The 20721-nt window shown below is 44.2% G+C and overlaps 1 protein-coding gene and 1 pseudogene across 3 annotated transcripts in view; one reads left to right on the top strand and one right to left on the bottom strand.

Moving 5' to 3' along the window:
- GARIN2 (golgi associated RAB2 interactor family member 2) overlaps window positions 1-19570 on the top strand; it is a 35497-nt gene extending 15927 nt beyond the window's left edge. For 2 of the 3 annotated variants that reach the window (XM_045287684.1, XM_045287682.1), the window contains 6 exons: window positions 1361-1895; window positions 6489-6733; window positions 13233-13261; window positions 16141-16519; window positions 17095-17224; window positions 19432-19570. In XM_045287684.1, the coding sequence (XP_045143619.1) occupies window positions 1361-1895; window positions 6489-6733; window positions 13233-13261; window positions 16141-16202 (871 nt within the window). In that variant the 3' untranslated portion in view covers window positions 16203-16519; window positions 17095-17224; window positions 19432-19570. The remainder of the gene's footprint in view (window positions 1-1360; window positions 1896-6488; window positions 6734-13232; window positions 13262-16140; window positions 16520-17094; window positions 17225-19431) is intronic. The other variant, XM_004699006.2, reaches the window with a different exon arrangement.
- A 375-nt stretch (window positions 19571-19945) lies between these two features.
- On the bottom strand, window positions 19946-20126 carry LOC115868957 (annotated as a pseudogene).
- Window positions 20127-20721: the final 595 nt, after the last annotated feature.

Here is a 20721-nt window from a genome sequence, read left to right as displayed (position 1 = left end):
GGCGGGAGACTGGGAAAGAGAAATGGAGCCCTAGAGTCTGAGCGTCTGACATCAAGGTGTCACTCGTTGATCTGTTTTGTCCAGCTCTCAGCTACGGGATAGTGTAGGCCCGAGGTTCTCAACCTGTGGGTCGCGACCCCTTTGGGGATCAAATGACCCTTTTACAGGGGTCGCCCGATTCATCACAGTAGCAAAATGGCAGTGAAGAAGTAGCAACGAAAATAATTTGATGGTTGGGGGGCGGGGGCTACCACCACATGTGGAACTGTATGAAAGGGTCACAGCATAAGGTAGGTGGGGAACCCCTGCGCTAGGCAGTCCTTGACTTGCCAGGCGAGACAAAAATCTTCGTGTCTAGAAATCATCCCCTCTTTGATAAGGACTCAAATCTAATCTGATCAAATGAGGTTAAAACCCGCCCTTCTTCAGTGTGATTGCAAGTTAACCCAACATCCGTGTCCAAACAGTGACAATGACAGGAACCATGGTTAGGACTTCAGTGGCTCTTTCTTGGGGGATCCGATAGTAACCATTGACCTTCTCTCCTCACCCACCCCCCACAAAGATATGTTATCCTGTTTATGTTCCCATTCAACAAGTTAGTTCCACACAAATTGGGCAGTGACATTGGCTCCAGCCTTGCCCAGGCGTGAGCATGCTCCTCCTTTCCCTTCCGCTCGCCCTAGTTCCACTTAGCTAGTGCCCGGCCCTTCCCGGCTGCCTTCGCTTTAATGTGACTGCTGATCTTGGCGTCTGGTGCACAGGCTTTGCCCACGGAGCCCGGTCCTCACTGGTGATATTCGGTCTCGTGAGCCAACTTGTTATTGGCTGTGGCACTCTCCTTTCTTAGTCCATTGGAGTTTGGGGACTATGATTAAGGTGAGATGCGCCACATCAGTCTGTTTAGCTCTCAGTGCACTTAAAATCCAAACCCAGCACTCAGAACGAAGGACCAGGGCTGGGAACAGGGCACCCACAATAAGGTGCTGCTAGCCTCCCCTTCGAGGAGCCCTGGGGGCGTCGTGGGGGATGCTTTGGGCTGTCAACCCCAAGGCCAACAGTTTGAAACCGTCAGCCACTCTGCTGGAGAAAGATGAGGCTTTGTACACCCGGAAAGAGTTACAGTCTCAGAAACCCACAAGGCCAGTTCTCCTCTGTCCTGTAGGTCACAGGGCGTCGGAACCGATGTGAAGGCAGCGATTTTCTAGAGCTCCATCCTTGCTTTCTCCCACTCAGACCGGTCTGGGCCATCAGTCGTGCTGTGTCCTGAGCCTTATTCTTCGAACTGCTAGAAAATACCCACTGAAGGCATTGCTCTCATTCGGTCGCCGCGTGATGCTCCCTTTGCCTTTGTTTGCAGGTTTCTCCCCCTGCAGTTTGTGACACTCTCTGTGCACGATGTCAAGAATATGCGTCTCAAAGTTAAACTGGTGAGTGGCCGAGCCTACTACCTGCAGCTCTGCGCCCCCTCCTGTAAACAGGAAACTCTGTTTTGTCGGTGGGTGGAACTCGTCACCTTCCTCAATCAGGAGAAAAACAAAATTTCTAACGTGTCAGACGTTTCGAGCCTCTCAGAGATCACAAACAGCACGGGGATCACAGGCTCCCTGGACATCATGGACATCGGGGCCCTCCCGGCGCTGCAGGCCCCCTACGTGGATCCTGGCGTAGACCCCACCTGCGCCGTGGAGAGTGTGGATTTCTCCGAATTCACCGATGTCACCGACGTCACCGATGTCACCGATGTCCCTGAAAATGAGATTACAGAGGTCCCCGACGTAAGGATTGTCACCGAGGTCACCGACGTCACCGACGTCACCGATGACCCAAACTGCTCCGAGGTCACAGTGGTGTTTGAAAACGATGACATCCTACGGGCCAAGCAAGAGGAAAAAGTAAGTGATACGGGAGATTTTTATTTAATAATAAAAAAAGTATAGACTTTCTTTTCAGAGCAGTTTTGTGTCCAGAAAATCACACAGAAAATAATCCTGCCGAAATTATCCCCACCTGTGTACCTCTCTCCTGTACACCGTTTCCTCTGTTATTAGCATGTCACATTTCTTTAACATGTTTAGTCGGTGAACCAACAGGGATAATGTCTTAGCAAGCCCATGGATTGCATTAAATTCACTCTCTCTGTTTAGTATGTCAGGTTTGACAAATGCTAGCTATCATGTGTCCACCATTCCAGTCTCCGACAGAATGTGTCCACTGCCCCCACAATGCCCTGTGCCCCACCTGCGCGTCCCTCCCCATCTCCAAGCCCCTGAGGTCACTGGGCTTTTCACTCCCTGTGTTTCACCTTTTCTAGAATGTCCTGTACTCAGAATGGCAACGTGTGGGTTCTTCAGACTGACTGCTGAGCAGTTTGCATGGAGTTCCCGCATGTTTTCTTGTGTCTTGATAGCTCATTTCCTTTTCCTGCTAAATGAAAGCTCCATTGTCTTGATGTCCATGCACCTACTGAAGGACATCTTGGTTGCCTCCAGTGCTCGGTCTTTCCGTTCTTCTGTAATCAAGGACAAGAGTGATGGCCAAGCTCACTGCTCTTGGTTAGCTGACATGAAGTACCAAAAGGCCATTGGATCTACTCTGAGGGGCCTAATTGTAATATGAGGTTCAATCTCTGTAGACCTGACGTCGAGTAGTTGTAAGAAGTCCTGAAGAGGATGTGGATGTCCTTCCCATCAAGTTTTGCCCCAGCATCGGAAAGTCATGGTCGGGGGGTGGGGGTGGGGGGCAGAATACAACTTTGAAATCCGAGTTCGAAGGCCTGGGTTAGAATTTTACTCTGCTGTGTGATATCGAGCTATTCGCTGAGCCTCCATTTCCTCATCTCTAATGGAGATTGTTAATATAAAATGCAAGGCCTATTTTAATATTAAAATATATGTAAGTACCCAGTACCTTAAAAGATGACATTTCTGTAGGTAACAATGAGGTTGGATGTAGGAAAATAAAAACTGGGAAGAAATTAGTAACTTTTTTTTAAAAACCAGAAAGTAAAAAAACCACAGCCCTGTCAAAGGATGGGTCCTTCGTTTGAGCTGAAGCAAAAGAGACGTGGAGAATGCATTAGACTGTTGCACTGGGAACTTGCTCGCCGCCCTTGAGAGCCAAACTAAGGCATATGGACTTCACTCTTTGGCCAACCCTTTGTCACAAAAGACTTCTTTGTAAGGGAGTGAAGAAGGTGTGTTTTTAAAAGATCCATCTGATGACCATGTGGATTGTAGGTAAAGACTCCAAAATCCAAAAGCCAAACTGGCTGCCATGGAGTCAGTGCTGACTCGTAGTGACCCCTCTGGGTTTCCGAGACTATAGCTGTTTACAGGAGTAGAAAGCCCAGTGTTTCTCCTAAGGAGCTGCTACTGGTTTTAAACTGCCAGCCACTGTGGATCGCCATTGCCAAAGAGTCATTACTGTACCACCAGGCTCCTCTGAAAAATCACCAGTTGAGCCACAGTAGAAAAATGGTTAAGGGTAAGGGGAAATACTTCACAGAAAAAGAAACTATTAGTAAGTATAGTTTTTTTTTTAAAAAGTTTAACCAAATGAATGCATATTTAGAAAACATTTTTAATCATTGATAGTGTTTAAAAAAATCAATAGTAGTAAAGGTATGGTGAACGTGGAACTCAGAGAAATTCCAGATCAGGATGAGAATCAGGACATACTTTCTTGAGATCGCACTGAATCAAGAACCTTATTGCTTCCTACTCAGTGATTTCACTTCTAGCAGTCTTTCCTAAGGATTTCATCAGAAATAGGAGTGAAGATTGAGCTACAGAGATGTCCACTATGCCATGTTTAGAATCATGAAAGCAGAGGAGCAGCCCCCAAGCCCAACCCAGAGGACGGGCCAAACAACCCTCCCTTCACGAAGGACATCCCATGTTCATGTCATTGAGACCGACCACGGCCCGTGGAAAGGAAGCCTGGTGGTGCAAGGGATACATGTTAGGCTGCTACCAGCAAGGTCAGCAGTTCAAAGCCACCAGCCCTCTGAAGGAGAAAGACTAGGCTTTCCACTCCCATAAAGAATTACTCTTTCGGGCAGTTCTACCTGGCCCAGTAGAGACGATTCGAACTCAATAGCAGTGAGGTTTTGTGTTTTATTTTGTTTTACAGTGTTTAGAAAGACCATAAGCACTCATTAGAAATTTGCTCAGTGAATAAATAGCATGTACTTAGTCCATTTTTAAAGAGCTTAACTTAGGTGTTCCTGATATATGATTAAGTGGGAAATGAAGATTATCCCTATCATGTAAAAATGCATTCATATTACTGTTACACACACAATCCCACAATAACAGTGATCTACCAGTAGAGGCATGGATATACACCCAGAAGGAATGGATGTTGGAGGAAGAGTTGGGGGTATGTCCATGAGAATGTACCCGTTTGACAGAGAATGTGGGTGAGGAAATGGTGTGGGATCCACTTTGGGACCGCCTTCAGCTACACAAGGCAGACAGAGACTCCCCCTCCATATCTGCCTGAAGATGATTCAGATGTGGTAGAGGTCAGACATGTCTCCACCCTTTATCCTTTTTTATCCTATTCTGACACCAACTATCTCTCACAGGGCATTCTACTTTTCTGCTGGAATTGGTAATTCTTTGCAATGACCACACAGAACTCGCTGGCAATACCATTACAGGGGTTTAAGTGGTTCACTTTTATACCCAGTGAAGCCACAAAATGGACCAATCCCCAAGTTAGAATCCTCTACATTTTATTTGCATGCCCCAACCCATCATTGGGTGTTAATGGAAAAGACTATAGATAGAAGAGCCACACCCAGCAATTTCACTTACTCACAATGAGTGATTTGCACCTTTGTTGCAAATATATTCATGAAGGTGGTGAAGTATACGGAGAGAGCAAAGTCATGCAAACATCTTAGACATAACCACACACCATGAGGAATGAGTTGTTGGGCCTGGCCAGTCAGGACCCTGGTCTCCAAGGACACTGAAATCAATTGGCATAACACAATAAGAAAAGAAAAGGGAGGGGGAAATGCAGTTATACACACACAACAATAGAAGGGGAAAACCTGGTTTTGTTCATAATAGTTGTCTCTGGATGGTGATGTTATAGACAAGTCATGCTTTTGTCTTTGCACTTTTCTGTATATTCTGTTTCTTACAATAACTCAAAAAAAAAAGCCAAACTCACTGCCATCAAGTAGTCTTGACTCATAGTGATTCTATAGGACAGAGTCTCTGAGACTGAACTGTTCCAGTTGTAGAAAGCGTCATCTTTCACCCACAGAATAGCTGGTGGTTTCAAACTTCTGACCTTCTGGTTAGCAGCCCAATGCATATTCCAGTAGGCTCCAGGGTTCCTACAATAAAGGTAGTCAGTTTTTAATTAGAAAAAAATGGAGTCATTTCATATAATGCTTAACATAATGGAAATGCAAGGAGTATTTCAGGGAAAATGTCAGGAAGGCTTGCTGACCTGATTGAAAATCTGAGGGGGGCAGGGAGCAACCGGGAGAAATGGTACCTTAATATAAACTGGGATATTAAGAGGAAGGGAGACTTTTAACTGTTCCTTTTTAGGTATAAAAGTTTTTTGGGGGGAAACAAAACAAAACATCCACCACAAACAAACAAGAAACAAGTATGACTATGATTCCCCAACCCATCCACCTTAGTAAATGCTCTTGACCCAAGAGCAACCTCCGCTTGAGAAGAGATGACAAGGCATTTCTAAAAAACTGTCCTGACCCCCACCACTCAGAAAAGGAAGACACTGAGTACTGATTTCCCCATGGGAGAAGGCAGTGATGTACAGGACATGAGTTGGTGTTGTTTTACTTCATTTTATACCACAACAAAATAAGTGCTGTATTAATAGGATCTACAAGTAGAAGGTAGTGACATCATTCACATTCCTAAATTTGCGTAGCTGTTCTAACTGCCCTTCTCCCACCTTTCACCGCCCTTGACAGCGTCACTGACCCCTAAGCTCCTCGTCTCACCTTTCGAGATGCCGTTGTCGATGTGGTGCCACACGGATACATTTTTGAGAGAGCACAGTGCTCAAGGCAAACATAGTTTACGAATTAGGTGCAACTGCTGTTTGGTTCAAAGTTGACTACTGGGGCGGGGGCGGGGAGGACAATGGTTTAATGTTTAAAAATTATCTTGGGGCAGTGGTTTCAGGTGTTTTTCCAGCCTCAGTGGCTCCGGGAATAGCATGCATGTTTACTTAGTTGTGTCAGACGGCTGTGGGGCAAGGCCCTCAGCCCACCCTGAAAGCCGCTTTCCAAACAGCAGTCTCTGCTCAACTCAAGGGCCACACAGCCCCAGCCTCCCTCCACCATGATTATGCCAATGTGTTCCTGGGCACTCAGCAAAAAGGAGTGACATGAATGATCGCTGCATTAAAGACAGGTCCATCGAGGGTCTAATTGGGCATGAGGCTTTCTTTTCTATCACTTTACTTGCTGTTGCTTATGATTTTCGAAGGCAAAAGATGAGAACGTCCGGAGGACTGAGTGTCTGCGAGATGTGAAAACTCTGAAGGAACCCAAACGGTCTTCCAAACACGTCACCATCTCAAACATAACTTTGACTTTCGAGGATGAAAAATGCTTCCAAACCACCTTAGCGCCAGAAAAAATGGAGCCAAATATATGCGAAGCGATCGATCACAAGACCTCTGACGAAAAGACGGATTCTGAAAATACTGCTCTCAAGGCTGAAGAATCCAGGTATGTGAGGCGGGGCATGAGGGCGGCGTTCTAAGACTGAGAACAATGTTGAGTGCTGTGTCGTCTTTAAAGTCTGTGTGATTTGGGTGTTTGCAGGTACAGGAGCAGTAGCATTGAAGGATGAGGTAGCCAACCCTCAATCATCTGCCTGCAACTCAAACTTGGCTGATTTTTCTTTTCACGCCCACGTCTCTCTCCACCATTCAGTGGGCGTTCTGGGCTGCCTGATGTCACTTCTGTGGGCTCCAGGAAGGGCAGTCGTCTTGCCATGTTCACGTTTGGGTGGTGGTGGTCACAGTTGCTGTGTGCCCTCAAGGGGACCCCCAGTTACAGTGACTCTGTCAGGCAAAGCAGAACTGCCCGTATGTTTTCCAAGGGGGGCAACCTCTAAGGAAGCAGGCAGCTGCATCTTCCTCTTGGCGAGGGCTAGTGGGTTCAGATTGCCAACCAAGTGCTTAATCACTGGGTAACCAGGCCCTCTCCCTAAAGATTAAAAGCTCGTTGCCATGAAGTCGATGCTGACTCATAGCGACCCTGCAGGACGGAGTAGAACTGTCCGCTAGGAGTCCCGTGGCTGTGGTCTTTATGGAAGCAGACTGCCACGACTTTCTCCCACCGAGCAGCTGGGGGGTTCGAGTTGCTGACCTTTCTGTTGGCAGCCACCCACTTAACTGATGCCCCCCCCAGGACTCTTCCCCAAAGATAAGAGCCTTGAAGCTGTGAGGAGGCAGTTGTGCTTTGTCATACTGGGTTGCTCTGAGAACGCATCAACGCGGTGGCTGGCAGCCGGCTTTCATCCTGTCACGGGATCAGTCGCCAGGTCTTTTCTCTCTGAGAGCAGCCGAGTGCTTCATCGTGCCACAGGGCTCCTTATTGTGGAGTTCACGGTGTTTATCTCAAGAGGAGGAATTCTAGGTACTTTTTGTTACTATTTTTATTCATCTCTAAATTTCCAACTAATTGTGCAATCTGAAAAGCAGCCACGATTCCCACAGCTTAATTGCAAGCTGCACGAGAGAGCACAGGATGGTGACATCTAGACAGACATGCAGCAGGTCCTTCGGGGGTCACACCTGAGCAGGAGAAACAGAGGAGATGCTGAGGTTTGAGGGCTAATTATTAGCAAGAACAAAAATGAGGACTATAAAAAAATTATGTCTAAGTATTTTAAAGTAAATTAGAAAAAGAGTGGGCAGGATGAAAACTAAAAAGAAAATAAACTAGCAATTACTAAAATACTGAAAGTACTAAAAAGAACTTAGTTGATGCTTCAAAAAGAACAATGGCATTGTCAAACCACTAGGCAGTTATTTAAAATTAATGAAACTGGAAACTTAAAAGGAGTTACAGCAACTGTCAAATGTTACTGATACATATGTAGCTTTGCTTAACGTGGAAAATCTAAATTAAGTAAATGCAAAAATGCAGAGGCTCAATGGGCACAATCAGACATTGAAACTTGAATGGGACAAAGAATGATCAAAGAGGTCCCAAAAGAGAAAAAGTCTTTGTCCCAACTTTCACTAAACTCTTATTCGGATAGTCAAAGTTCTCCTATGTAATGTCCTCCAAATATGGAATTGGAGGGAGTGAAAAATCAAGTCTTCTTGTCCTAATTTTATGAAACAAATAATTTATCTGGATTGTTAAATGTAAAAAGAATAGAAGAATGCCTAGGTTAACCATATTGATGACAATAAATGTCAAGTTGTTGGAACTTTAGAAGGAAAAATTTAGCAAGCTTACTATAAATATAAAGGAAATATATAAATCATGTTCAACATAAATATAGAACAGAAAAAATCATGAGATTTTAGGCATACTTGGTCATTTTTTATATACATTCTTGATAAAGGCCCACAAAATCTATGGGTTACCTTTAGTGTGATAAAAATTACTTGCTCTAAACAAGAGTCTAGAAGTGTTCTGCTGAATGAATTGATGCGAGAAATGTTCTACTTAAAGCTAGAACAAATTCAGGATGTTCCCAAGAACATTTCTATTTAACATAATTTAGGAGACTCGAGCATTAGGGAGCCCTGGCGGCACAATGGGCAAGCACCCAGCTAGCTGCTCATGCAGAGAACGAAGGTTCAAAGCCACAACCACAGAAATGACTTGGCATTGAATGTAGGAAACGGAATGTAGCAGTGTTCGTCTGTACTCTTCGAGTCGTTAGGAGTCAGAATCAACATGATGGCACACAACAGAGTTGTAAGGATTAAATGATCTTTTAATAATACACAATACCTGACACATGATAATTATTCCCCCCAAAATGCTATTAGGTCCCAAAGCAACCCTATGTGCATCAGAACCAAACATTGCCCAGTGCTGGGCCACCCTCACAGTTGGTGCTGTGTTGGAGCTCACTGTTGGTCCACCCATCTCATTGAGCGTCTTCCTCTTTTTCGATGACCCTTTAGCAGGCATGATGTCCTTCTCTTGTGACTAGTCTCCCCTGATAACCTACCCAAAATACACAAGAGAAATGCTTGCCACCCTTCCTGCCAACACAGGAGTGTTCTGGCTGAACTTCTTCCAAAGCTCATTGGTTTGTTCTCCTGAAGTCCACGGGATAGTCAACGGTCTTCTCCAACACCATGCTTCAAAGGCATCGATGCTTGTTTGGTCTTCTCTAGTCATTGTCCAGGTTGGGCCAGGTACAACTCAGTCCTCAGAGAGACATGCTTGCTCGTGAACACTCTAAAACGTTTTTTGCTTGCTTGCTTACTTTTGCAGCATATTTGTCTAATGCAATATATCATTTGATTAGCTGACCACTGCTTCCATAGGTATTGATTATAAAGCCAAGTAAAATGAAATCTTTGACTACTTCAGTCTTTTCTCCATTTATCGTAATGTTGCTTATCTGTCCAGTTCTGAAGACTTCGTTTTCTTTATGGTGAGGTATAACCCCTACTGGAGGCTGTATAGTATAGTCTTTGGTCTTCATCAGTAAGTGCTTCAAGTCCTCTTTGCGTTCAGCAAGCAGGGTTGTGTTATCTGCATTTTATAGCTTGTTAATGAGTTATTTTCCCATCCTAATGACGTGTTCTTCCTTATATAGTCCATTTTCTCAGATTATTTGTCAGTATACACACTGAATGAGGAGGGTGAAAGAATAAGACACTGACTTACACCTTTCTTGATTACAAGCATGCACTATTCCCTTGCTCTGTTCTTGGTCTGTGTCCAGGTTCCACATGAACACAATGAAAGTTTTTCTATTCTTCCCAGTGTTATACGTAGTTTGTTATGAGTCACGTAGTCGAATGGCTTTGCATAGTCAATAAAACATTAGTAAATATCTTTCTGGTATTCTGTTTTCAACCAAGATCCATCTAATATCAGTGGTGATATCCTACATTCCACATCCTCTTCTAAATCCAGCTTGAATTTCTGACAATTGCCTCTCGATGTATTGCTGCAACCATTTTTTAAATTATCTTCAGCGTAACTTTACTTAATGAGTGCTTTATAATTTCGACATTCTGCTGGATCACCTTTCTTTGTAATGGGCAAAAAGTATGGTCAGTTGACCGGGTAGCTGCCTTCCAAATTTGTTGGGATAGGTCAATGAGATCTTCCAGACTTGCATCTGTTTTTGAACTATCTCAGTTGGTATTCCACAAATCCCGGCACCTTATCTTTTTGCCAATGCCTTCAGCGCAGCTTGGACTTTCTCCTTCACAAACGTCAGTTCTGGATCACATGCTCTCTCGTGATATGGTTGAACTTCAGCCAATTGTCTTTGGCTCAGTAACTTTGTGTTCTTTCCACTTTGTTTAAAGTTACATGTATCCTTCAATATTCTGCCCATAGAATCCTTCAATACTGCAATTTGAGGATTGAACATTTTTTAAAATTCTTTAAGCTGGAGAAATGTTGAGCATGTTTTTCAATTTTGGTTTTCTAACTCCTGATCTTTGCATATTTCATTTTAATATTTTGTCTTCCGAGTCGCCCTTTGAAACCTCTGTTCATCATTTTACTTCCTCATATTTTCCTTTCACTTCAGCTGTTCTGTGTTCAAAGGAACATTCAAAGTCTCTGCTGATAGCTTTTGGTGTTTGTTTTCCTTCCCAGTCTTACCAATGATCTATTAGTTTCTCCATATGTGACATCTTTGATGGCATTTCCTTCCTAGTCTGGTATCCGATGATGAGTGTTTAATTCAACAAATTTATTCTTGAGACGGCCTCTAAATTCAAGTGGAATAGACCTAAGATTGGATTTTGACTCTTTGGGCTCGTTATAATTTTCTTCAGCTTCAACTTGAGCTCGCATATGAATAATGGGTGCTCTGTTCGACAGTTGGCCCTGGCCTTATTCCGACTGACGATACTGAGCTTCCCCTTCCTCTCTGTCAGCAGACAAGGTGAATTTGATTGCTGTGTATGCCAGCTGGTGAGCTCCACATGTAGAGTCAGTTTGTGTTGTTGAAAAACAGTTGTTTGCAAAGAATGAGTAATTAAAAAAAGAAATCATTGGTCTTGCCAAAGTCTATCCAGGGACTTGTGGAATCATTTCTATCACTAAGGCCATATTTTCCACTGTACATATATGTACAATAAAACAAAGCAAAAACCAAATTTTGGTTCTAGGAGGTAATCCTCTTCAGCCCCAGATAATCAACTATCTGTTCCTTTTCACTGCCTACTTGCATCTGGAACATCATTACTAGCTAGAATCTAATTTGCGGGTGTTGATTACGAACAAAAGATGTGATATGTAAGAACAGAAGGGAATGCACTGACGTTTTATTCCTGCAACATTAACAGGGTTTCAGTCGGGATACTTCGAGGTTGATAACTACGCTCTCTGATTGTGTTGATTCTCCAAGGTCAAGAGCCTCAGTGGCACTTAGAGTTGCGTGCTTGGGAACACGAACAAAACAGCTGAACCATGACCCCATTACGCATTCTGCCCTCTGCTTCTCTAGTCTTTAAAATGTAAGTTGCGCAATTTACATCTGGAAGACAAAGACGATGAAGACGTCAACTTCTCTAAAGTCATAATAGGTCCCTTGAAGGGAAGGATTTACTTTATGAAGCATTTATAGTTCTTATATCTTGACAAGTGCCACTGCGACTCTTCATTTAAAGAGAGTAACGCCAACCTTCATTATAACTTGCCTCTATTTGTAAAAGTAATCTTACTTGACATTTCTTAGCCTCATGAAAATGTTTACCATGCAGCTTAACCTTCATTGAAATCATCAGACCCCTTTGGTGCAGGAGGCTACTTGAATAGTTGGAATCCCTGGGTGACACAAACTGTTTTGCATTTGGCTGGTAGCCAATTGATGATGGCGCTGGCCCACCCAAAGTGCCTTGGAAGAAAAAAGCCTGGCAACCCACTTCTGAAACCTCAGCCGTAGAAAACCCTGTGGGGCACAGTTCTACTCTGATACATGTAGGGCCACCGTGAGGCGGCGTCGACTCAGTGACAACAGTAGATGATTATTTACTCGCAAGTAGCGATGAGAACTGCTAATTTAGCATATACTCTCTGGGACATGCCTTGGAGAACTTGAACTGGATGGGTTTACTGGACCCCTTAAAGTAGATCATGATTGTGCCATTCTGAATTTATCTGAGAGGGTAACATCTAAGGGTACTTCTTCTCAAACGCTCTTTTATTAAAACAGCATGATTTCCAAAATGTGTATTAAAGGTGCAGCCACATTAAGTTACTTAATTAAGTAAAAGTAAGTTATCCTACGTTTATGAAAATTAAGTTACCCAATTTTACATAAAACAAAAATTAAGTTCCTTATGCTTATGGTTTAGCAAGCCCGTGAAGTTAAGAACATATTGCTAATTTGCTACTAAAGTTGTAACGTCAAGAGTGCAGAAAAATGAACTTCTTTAGGCAAAGATAAATTTCCTATTAGCAAAAGGGCAATAGCCTTTTGAATCGATGAACCCGTTTCCCCTCCTGTCTCTAAGACGTGCAGTAAGCTGGGCAAACACTTTGGTAATGTTGTTCCTTTGCGAGGCTTCCAAGTGCCTGCTGTCCAGCAAGGCCGCAGACATGGGTGGGGGGTGAGGGAGAAGTGAGGAGTGGTGGCAATGACTGTGAGCCCCAGGCATCTCCCCAGAAATTTCTCTAGACCTCTAAGAGAACCTACATCATCAAAGTAAGTCCCTGAAGTAGCAGCACTGAATGCTGAAGTTTTCAGGGGTGAGGGAGGCCGTAGAGATGACGGTCACATTGAGTGACCGGTGATAGATACACTAAAATAGGCTCTATGCACCTTAGGACAGTCCACTTCTATGGCTTTCATAGATCGATTGATTTGCATGTTACACAATGTGGGTGATTTCGCTCTACTACGTAATCTAGCGGATAGTATCCTAAGCTTGGTAACCACGTTTCACTACTAACCACAAAGCATTTAGAGAATGGCTGTTCTCTCAGACCTAGTAATCCTTTTCTAAATCTCCCTGGTGACGCGGGCAAAAATACTGAGATGTGCTGTTTATTTTCACAGGAGCATGAGGACTTACTCAGACATTTCAGGTATGGAAGACATTCCACTACACGAGTCCTTGCGATCCCTGGGATCCAGCAGTCAGCTTGGGTCTGTGGAATAGAGGAGTTCAGAGCAAAGGAATCCAGCAAACTTTTTTTCGTGCATTCCTTTCCCTGCCTGTGCACCCTTCTGGGTCCTGCACTGGGGAAACGCTGTCCTCAGACTCTCCATAGGCATCGTTTTCTTCGCCGGCGGAGTCTAGCCTCCTTTCGAGTTCCTTGGCTCTAGCTTCCCAGACCGGACCAAGCTCTGCCGTCAAGCCACAGCACCAGTGGGGCTCCAGGCTTGCCGCTTTGCAGCTAAATTTCCTGTAAACCTGAAACCATCTGGCCCCTCTCTTCTTCCAAGGGTGGTTTCTGCCTCACCAGCCAGACGCCGTTCAACGCTTTCCTTTCCTTCTTCCCATAGCCTTCAGGGAGCAGGAGCTTGCACTTATGTAAATGTCAAGGTGGTTTTATAGGTGACTAGGCAGCTCTACTGCGGCTGGCTGCTAACCCTCCTCTAAGTGACTATCTGAACAATAGATGGCATCGGCTGCAGCTCCACCCAGGTACATAATGAGCATTATGGAAGGCACAGAGGGACTTCTAACTGGACTTCAGTAGAGAGAAAAAAATCATTGTTTTCAATGCGAAGGACCCTTGGAAGGTCACAGTTAGGCGCTGGGCTTGGATCCACAAGGTCAGCAGTTTGGGACCCCCAGCCACTCCGTGGGAGAAAGACAGGACTTTCTGTACCTACAAAGAGCCACAGTCTTGGAAACTCGCAGGAGCAGTTCTACCCTGTCCTATAGGGTGGCTAGGAGTTGGCATGGACTCGATGGTAGTGAGTTGCGTTTTGTAAGAATTCACTGCCAACAAGTCAATTAACACTCATGGCAACCCTATAGGACAGGGTAGAACTGCTATTGTGGGCTTCTGCGGCTGTAACTCTACAGGAAATAAAAACCCTCAGCTTTTTCCTGGGGAGCAGCTGTTGGTTTCAAACTGCTGACCTTGTGGTTAAGAACCCAACATATCATGCACTATGCCACCAGGGCTCCTGACCTTGAAAAAGTCCTACCAAAAAAGTAATGATTATAGTATAGATTCTCATACGAGTGGGATTTGTCTTTGGGCCTTTCTGCTGGACTTCGCTTCCCAAAGTACCCAGTGAGCTTCACTGAGGGTCATTTGCCAGTGTTCCACTCTACCTCAGAACGTTGTAAGAAAATACCACTGTCTAGAAGAAAAACACTTTGCCACTTAACAGTGTGTTCCTCCATCTCGACTCCAAGTACTTTATCACAAAGAAATCCAACTGAATCTGAAGAAATAAAAAAGATCCCAATATAATCAAAACGTTTCCTCTGACTTGCTAATGGTAAGGATAAATCTAGTGGCGATATTATTACAAAGATTGCACATGGCTAATTTATTAGTACATTCTGTGTACATGCTGAGGCCCTTGGTTATTTACCTAGGAAAACTTAACATGGATGTAGAATGTTGAATATTGTTATCTTTACCTATTATGTAACTGTTTCTTACAGTTATCTTTTAATTTCAAAGCATGTTTTTTTATGAAATACTGTGGCAGGCTCTGGGAGAGGTAAAAAGATAAATAAGACATGCTAGCTGGCCTCAACACATATGCACCAATAACACAAATCATCATGTAATAGAGGTACTTTAAGAGAAAAGCAGAGAGCTTCTTTTAGCTCAGAAGAGAGAATTGGGAGAGACGTTATGGAAGAGATGGCCATTGAGTTTGGAAAAGCGATGAGGAGCTCCTGGATGGAGTAGAGAATGATGAAGCAACATCAAAAGATGGAGGAAGTGCTGGGCCGTTCGCAGTAGCCAGACTGAGAAAGCTAAGCCGGGCCACATGATGGAGGTCTTGGGCCATACTCCGTTAGGATACCACTGTTGCTAGTTAATAGAGAGCCACTGAGAGACAACGGAACAGCAAAATCTGTAGTATGTTTAGAAAGAATTACTTTGATTACAATCCTAAGAGAAGCTGGAGGAAGCGAGAGATTGGGAGACCAGTTAGGACGCCATTATAATCATCCAGGAGGCGGGTGCCAAAATCCTGATCCAAGGGAGAAGCAGTTAAACCAGAAACAGGTGCACGAGAACAAAATCAAACCAGATAGATTGATCAACTCCCCGTGAGAAGAGAGGGCAAAGCGGCAATTAGGAGTTGCCGAGTTAAGAGACGACATGGCTGGGAGGGATTGAGTCCATGAAACAAGCTGGGAAAGGAAAATGAGGACATTTGGAAGGTAACGATGAAGAAACCAGCACTTAAATGTTCAACTTAGAATATCAGGCAGAGCCCCGGCCAGTCTTTCCCTCACTCCATCAGCTGCTCGCCTGTAAGAGAAAAGCTCCGTGGGCCAGGCTTTGGCAACATGCCCACCTCTTGGCTCCGTGGGCAGAGCACTCGTCTTGGAAAAGGGCCCTTGAGGACGCTCCGCTCTTGAGAGGTGAGGGAAACCATACACTTGCTGGGTTTCGTGGATTTGTCCTTCTTCTCTGAGGACCTCAGTGTCCTCGCCTCCAAAATGTGTGTGTGCGTAGCTGCGGGCAGGGTTAGCTGTCCTTAGGCCCTTTCTGCTGAGGTGTTTCAGGTCCTGCCCACCCACCTTTGAAAATCTAGCAGGCATTTGAAAAGGGGCTCTGAGAATTAGGAGTCAGGTTACCATACGGCAAATGTTCAGCAACATCCCACCACAAACCTCTTAGATCCCAAAGCTGGCACAATAAGACGAACTTGCCATGCAGTTGTCCACAGCGTATTAATTATGTTTCCTGTTTGTTTCCTTCACCTACTTTCGCATTCTTTTTATCTGCCTTCCCCTTCCCTTCCCCCTTGTCCTTAGGCTTATATAGTTTTTCCGTCTTTCCCTTGATTAGCATTTCTTTCCCCCTCTTCACTCTCTAATCATTCCTGTCCCCCCTTTCCTATTCTCCTACTCACACTTAGGCCCAGAGCCCCAAGGAAAGCGCAGAGCAGCAGACTGTGCATCTCCTTCCACTGAATTCAGACTGAGTGGAGACAAGAGACAAGCCTGCCTTTCTGGCTTCAATTCTAAGCAGAAGCCAGAGTCTTAACTGCCACCACTGCAATCAAATGAGCCCAGGCACCCTGCGCTCGCCAGCTCCTAGGCACTGCTAGTTGGGACCACCAACTCTAATTCGCCTCTTAAAGCTCTCCGTGGTTTGAAAGGGTTACACCCGTTCTTTTAAGCAATGTGTTGGGTACGTGGCACTTTAATGCACTGATTTATGAACACTGTGAGGCAGGATCCAAGCTAAACTCTTTCTCTGGAACCGGGCCTGTCTACTTGGACTTTTCCATTTCTTACCTTTCTAGGCTTTGTTCTCGCTAACTTTTCTGATTCTTTTAAAGTCAACCTGCATGGGATTTTCTAAGCGGGACCTAACGGAGACAAAGGATAGAGATTCAAGAAAAGAAGGGAAAATAATCTTTGAAACACTGGGAATTTCCTCTCACCCATTTTCCTCTTCTTCCCACTGAACTGTTTACAAATTAAATTTCTTGGACTCCTAAGTAGCCAGGTTTATTCTCTGTTTACAAAACCCAGGCATAAAAAACATCAACGGGTGGAGGGGAACTGGTTGATGACATTTGACAATAAACCTCATCGGAAAGAAGAGAGAGATTTTTGGTGAGGTGGTTAGAGCATCATTTGAATGTAAGACCCAAATTAAATACTCTCTCCTTCTGTGCTTTTTCTCTCCTGCTTTTGTCTTTGCTGTTTCTATCTCAATCCCCTTTCTCACTTCCATTCTCCCCACCTTCTCCCCACCAGCTGTCATCCCTAACGTCTAATCCTCTCCTTACTCCCTCAAACACATGCCTCGACTGTCCCCCCCCCTTTCTCAGGAGATGCGTGTGATGGTAGACAAAGGTGATGAAGAAGCATGTAAGACAAGATACAGGTAATTTTTAAAAAAATTATGTCTCTAGAGCCATAAAAAATGTCAATAAATTGACTCTCTTAACATGGAATCATATCTATGAGAGTAATTCTAAGGATACCTTCTTGTAGGAAAAGATACAGGAAAAGTGTCATTAATCATGAAAGGTCGCCACTCTAGGTGACTGCTCTAGGATTTATTATGGGTCAAAGTATGATGTCAGCAGAGGGGTCCAGAAGGGAACAGGGGTGAAGGCGCTGGGAGGGACTGGCACCCCGCTGCTTCCTTCACGCTCAGCACTGCTTTCTCCTCCCTACCCTTCCTCTTTGTGGCTCACCCAAACTATCCCCAACCGGCTCTCTTGGATTAGTGGACACAGCCAGGGCTGCTCTCTGCCTTGATATTTCTAGAGTGCCCACAGAGCTGCCATGTGCGGTTCATTGTTGAGCTTGCACAGGACAGAGCCTTGGGCACCCGGTTTCCAGTGTGGCCCGTGTGCAGTTCGCAACCTGCACAACGCTGTGTAGCAGTCCTGCCCACCCATGTTCCAGTTTTCTCTGAGATACCAGCGTGGCCTTGGGTTTCAAAGAATGCCACTTCTTTCCTTGATGGTAGCAGCAACCAGAGGCCCAGAAACAGTAGGAGCAACAACAACAACTTTTGACCATTGTGTCCATGACCGGGCTAAAAGGCTGGTTCTTCTCTTGGACAGTTTCCTCTTGATAGCTAATGCTCTGTATGTGTGTGTGTGTGTGTGTGTGTGTGCACATGTGTATGGGTGTTTGTTGAGGGGGATAATTTCACAGAAATGCAGTGAAGTGATGAATCAGGAACCACTTGACCAGGTCATCAGGGCCCTGCTGACTGAGGAGAGACCCTCGTGCCGTTACATTGCTCTCCTGTGTGTGAGAGACCGTTCCTCCGGCCTGCCTGTGGTGGTCTGCACACCTCCTGGTTCATGGAGGGCAAGAACACTTGTTTCGGAACAAGACCCTCGAGATGCTCACGGGGACAGGAGTGGGAAACAAAGCAGCCAAAATGTCTCACCGTGCACACTGCCCAGTCTGTACCTGTGCTTCCCCATTTCCTTTCGCCCTGCTCGGAACATCCCCTTTCGCTTGCTCTGTGGAGTTGGACAGGGATGTGGTAGCACAGGGAGTGTTTTGACATCCCTCCAGGGAGGGTCTGGAGTGTCCCAATGTACTCTAAAAGTTGTACAGAGAGAAATTCCATTACAGATAGCCTAGCATTGTATAATGATTTCCTCTTTGGACTAGTATATTCTGTAACAACAGAATTTCAAATACTGAAGTCTCATGAAAAGAGGAGAGAGCCACATATGCAAAGAATGGTAAGAATGTAACTCTGAATAGGAGTTGGAAGGCTGGTCTTTCTCCCGAGGAGCAGCTGGTGGTTTCCAACTGCTGACCTTGTGGTTCACAGCCCAACCTGTAGCCACTACGCCACCAGTTGGCACTAGAATGGTAAGAATGATGATATTTTAGTTAAGAGGTATGGATGGAGACAGATATACTGTCCTTATTTCCGGAAATGTAAAAAGTGGTTTCCAACTACACACATTGTGAATTGTTGATTTACACAGGAAGGAGAAGATTTTTTGTTTTTGTCTTAAAGACACGCATAATGAGCTTCTCCAAAGTCTTCTTATTACTACAATTAACATGCTGTGCAAATCATCTGGGTCTAGAAACACTGAGCGTGTTATGGTGTGTGTAAGTTTTGAGGTGTGGCTTTTACCTGTACAGAATCTTAAGCACAGATTAAGAAGTTCCAAATAATCTGAGCAATGACATGTAGATATGCCTTAAAGAATGAAAGCCTTTTTATTAGTTCTTTTATTTAATCTTCATATTGGCATCTTGAATTCCTGGGCTCCTACGGAAGATAAATACCTGTCATGAACCAAAATTTTAAGAAATTAAAGGTTCCCTTAATTATGCTTCAAATTCTACATTTAAAATATGATGTTGTATGTCCAAAGGAGGTTTACTATTGTTTTAAATAGAAACACTATTATAAAAGAAAAGTAATTTAACTTTTTTATTGCTAATTTTTCTCATATTTTTTTCATATTTTGTTTTTAAGAGTGTTTTATACTTAACAGAAATAACTTTCTAAACATTTTGTATTTTAGACACTTGACAAAATGGAACTCAGTTCTCCACCTTTTCTTTCTCTTCTCTCGTTCTATCTCCTTGTTTGCTCAGATAATACGCAGTAAGGTACTGAAAGACAAGCAGGCTGAGGGAGCGGACACCAACCACCCTAAGGGGTAAACAAAGCAGCATCTTCCATGTGGCAGAAATAAAGGCTAATTCTAAATAAAGGCTAATTCTGATCACTGAATACTTTAAGTAAATCTAACTTCTTAAATCTTAAGTTTTGGTTTGTGGAAATCTATTTTAAAGTAAGCTAGAGGACTGTCTGTAACGTCTCAATCGTGGGAGACAACACTGGAGACACAGTGTGGGAATTGTGCCTGATCTGACCCCACCACACCGAGGGGAAACACTAAGGGTGTGCAGCAGAACAGCAAGGAGGGCAGAGCAATGCAGTCCCTAGGGAATACCAAAAATAGACTTTGGGGCCAGGGTGTGGCACCCCGTCAGATTTGACTGGAAAGCACCCCTAAAGGTCAACAAACAGACCTTGAACTATTTATAGGCTTTTCTATGTTTTTGTCATTGTTTTTTTTCCTTTTTCTTTTTTTTACTTCCCCCAAGGAGGTGCACCGTACCTGGAAGTACTGCAATACCAAGTCGATGTGTGGAGTGGACGGAGCAAGCTCCTATTCTATCTCCCTGCTCCAAAAATCCATTTAATATATTGTCTTTGGATAGAGGACATATCAGATATTAAACTGATCAGAACAGATACTACACTTGATCTTAGCCGAAGGGATTGTCATTGGTTTTTTGTTGTTGTTTTATTTTCTTTTGTTGCTTTGTTTTGCTCTGTCTTGCTCTTTGCATATTATTATGTCTGCATGTCTATCTAGATAAGATAGGCAGGATAAACAATCTGGAGGAGGAAACAACAGGACTGACAGTTCCGGAGAGACATGGAAGAGGGGGATGTGTGGGGAAAGGAAGTGGATGTTAACAAATCCAGGGACAAGGGAACAACGAGTGATCTAAGAGTGATCTAAAATCGGTGGTGAAGAGGGTGTAGGAGGCCTAGTAGGGCTTGATCAAGGGCAATGTAACCAAGAGGAATTAGGTGGAGGGAGGGTGGGTTGGAAAGGGGAACAGAGATTACAAGGATCTATATATAACCTCCTCCCTGAGGAATGGACAACAGAAAAGTGGGTAAAGGGAGACGTCGGACAGGGCAAGATAAAAAATAATGACTTGTAAATTATCAAGGGTTCATGACGGGGGAACGGGGAGGGAGGGGAAAAAATGAGGAGCTGATGTCAGGGGCTCCAGTGGAAAGCAGATGTTTTGAGAATGATGATGGCAACAAATGCGCAAATGTGCTTGACACAATGGATGTAT

Source organism: Echinops telfairi, unplaced genomic scaffold, assembly GCF_000313985.2.
Source record: "Echinops telfairi isolate 266 unplaced genomic scaffold, ASM31398v2 ScPeMD7_18;HRSCAF=68, whole genome shotgun sequence".
Classification (NCBI taxonomy): domain Eukaryota; kingdom Metazoa; phylum Chordata; class Mammalia; order Afrosoricida; family Tenrecidae; genus Echinops; species Echinops telfairi.
Note: the sequence above shows the minus strand (reverse complement) of the source record. Positions and strands in the feature narration are given on the sequence as shown.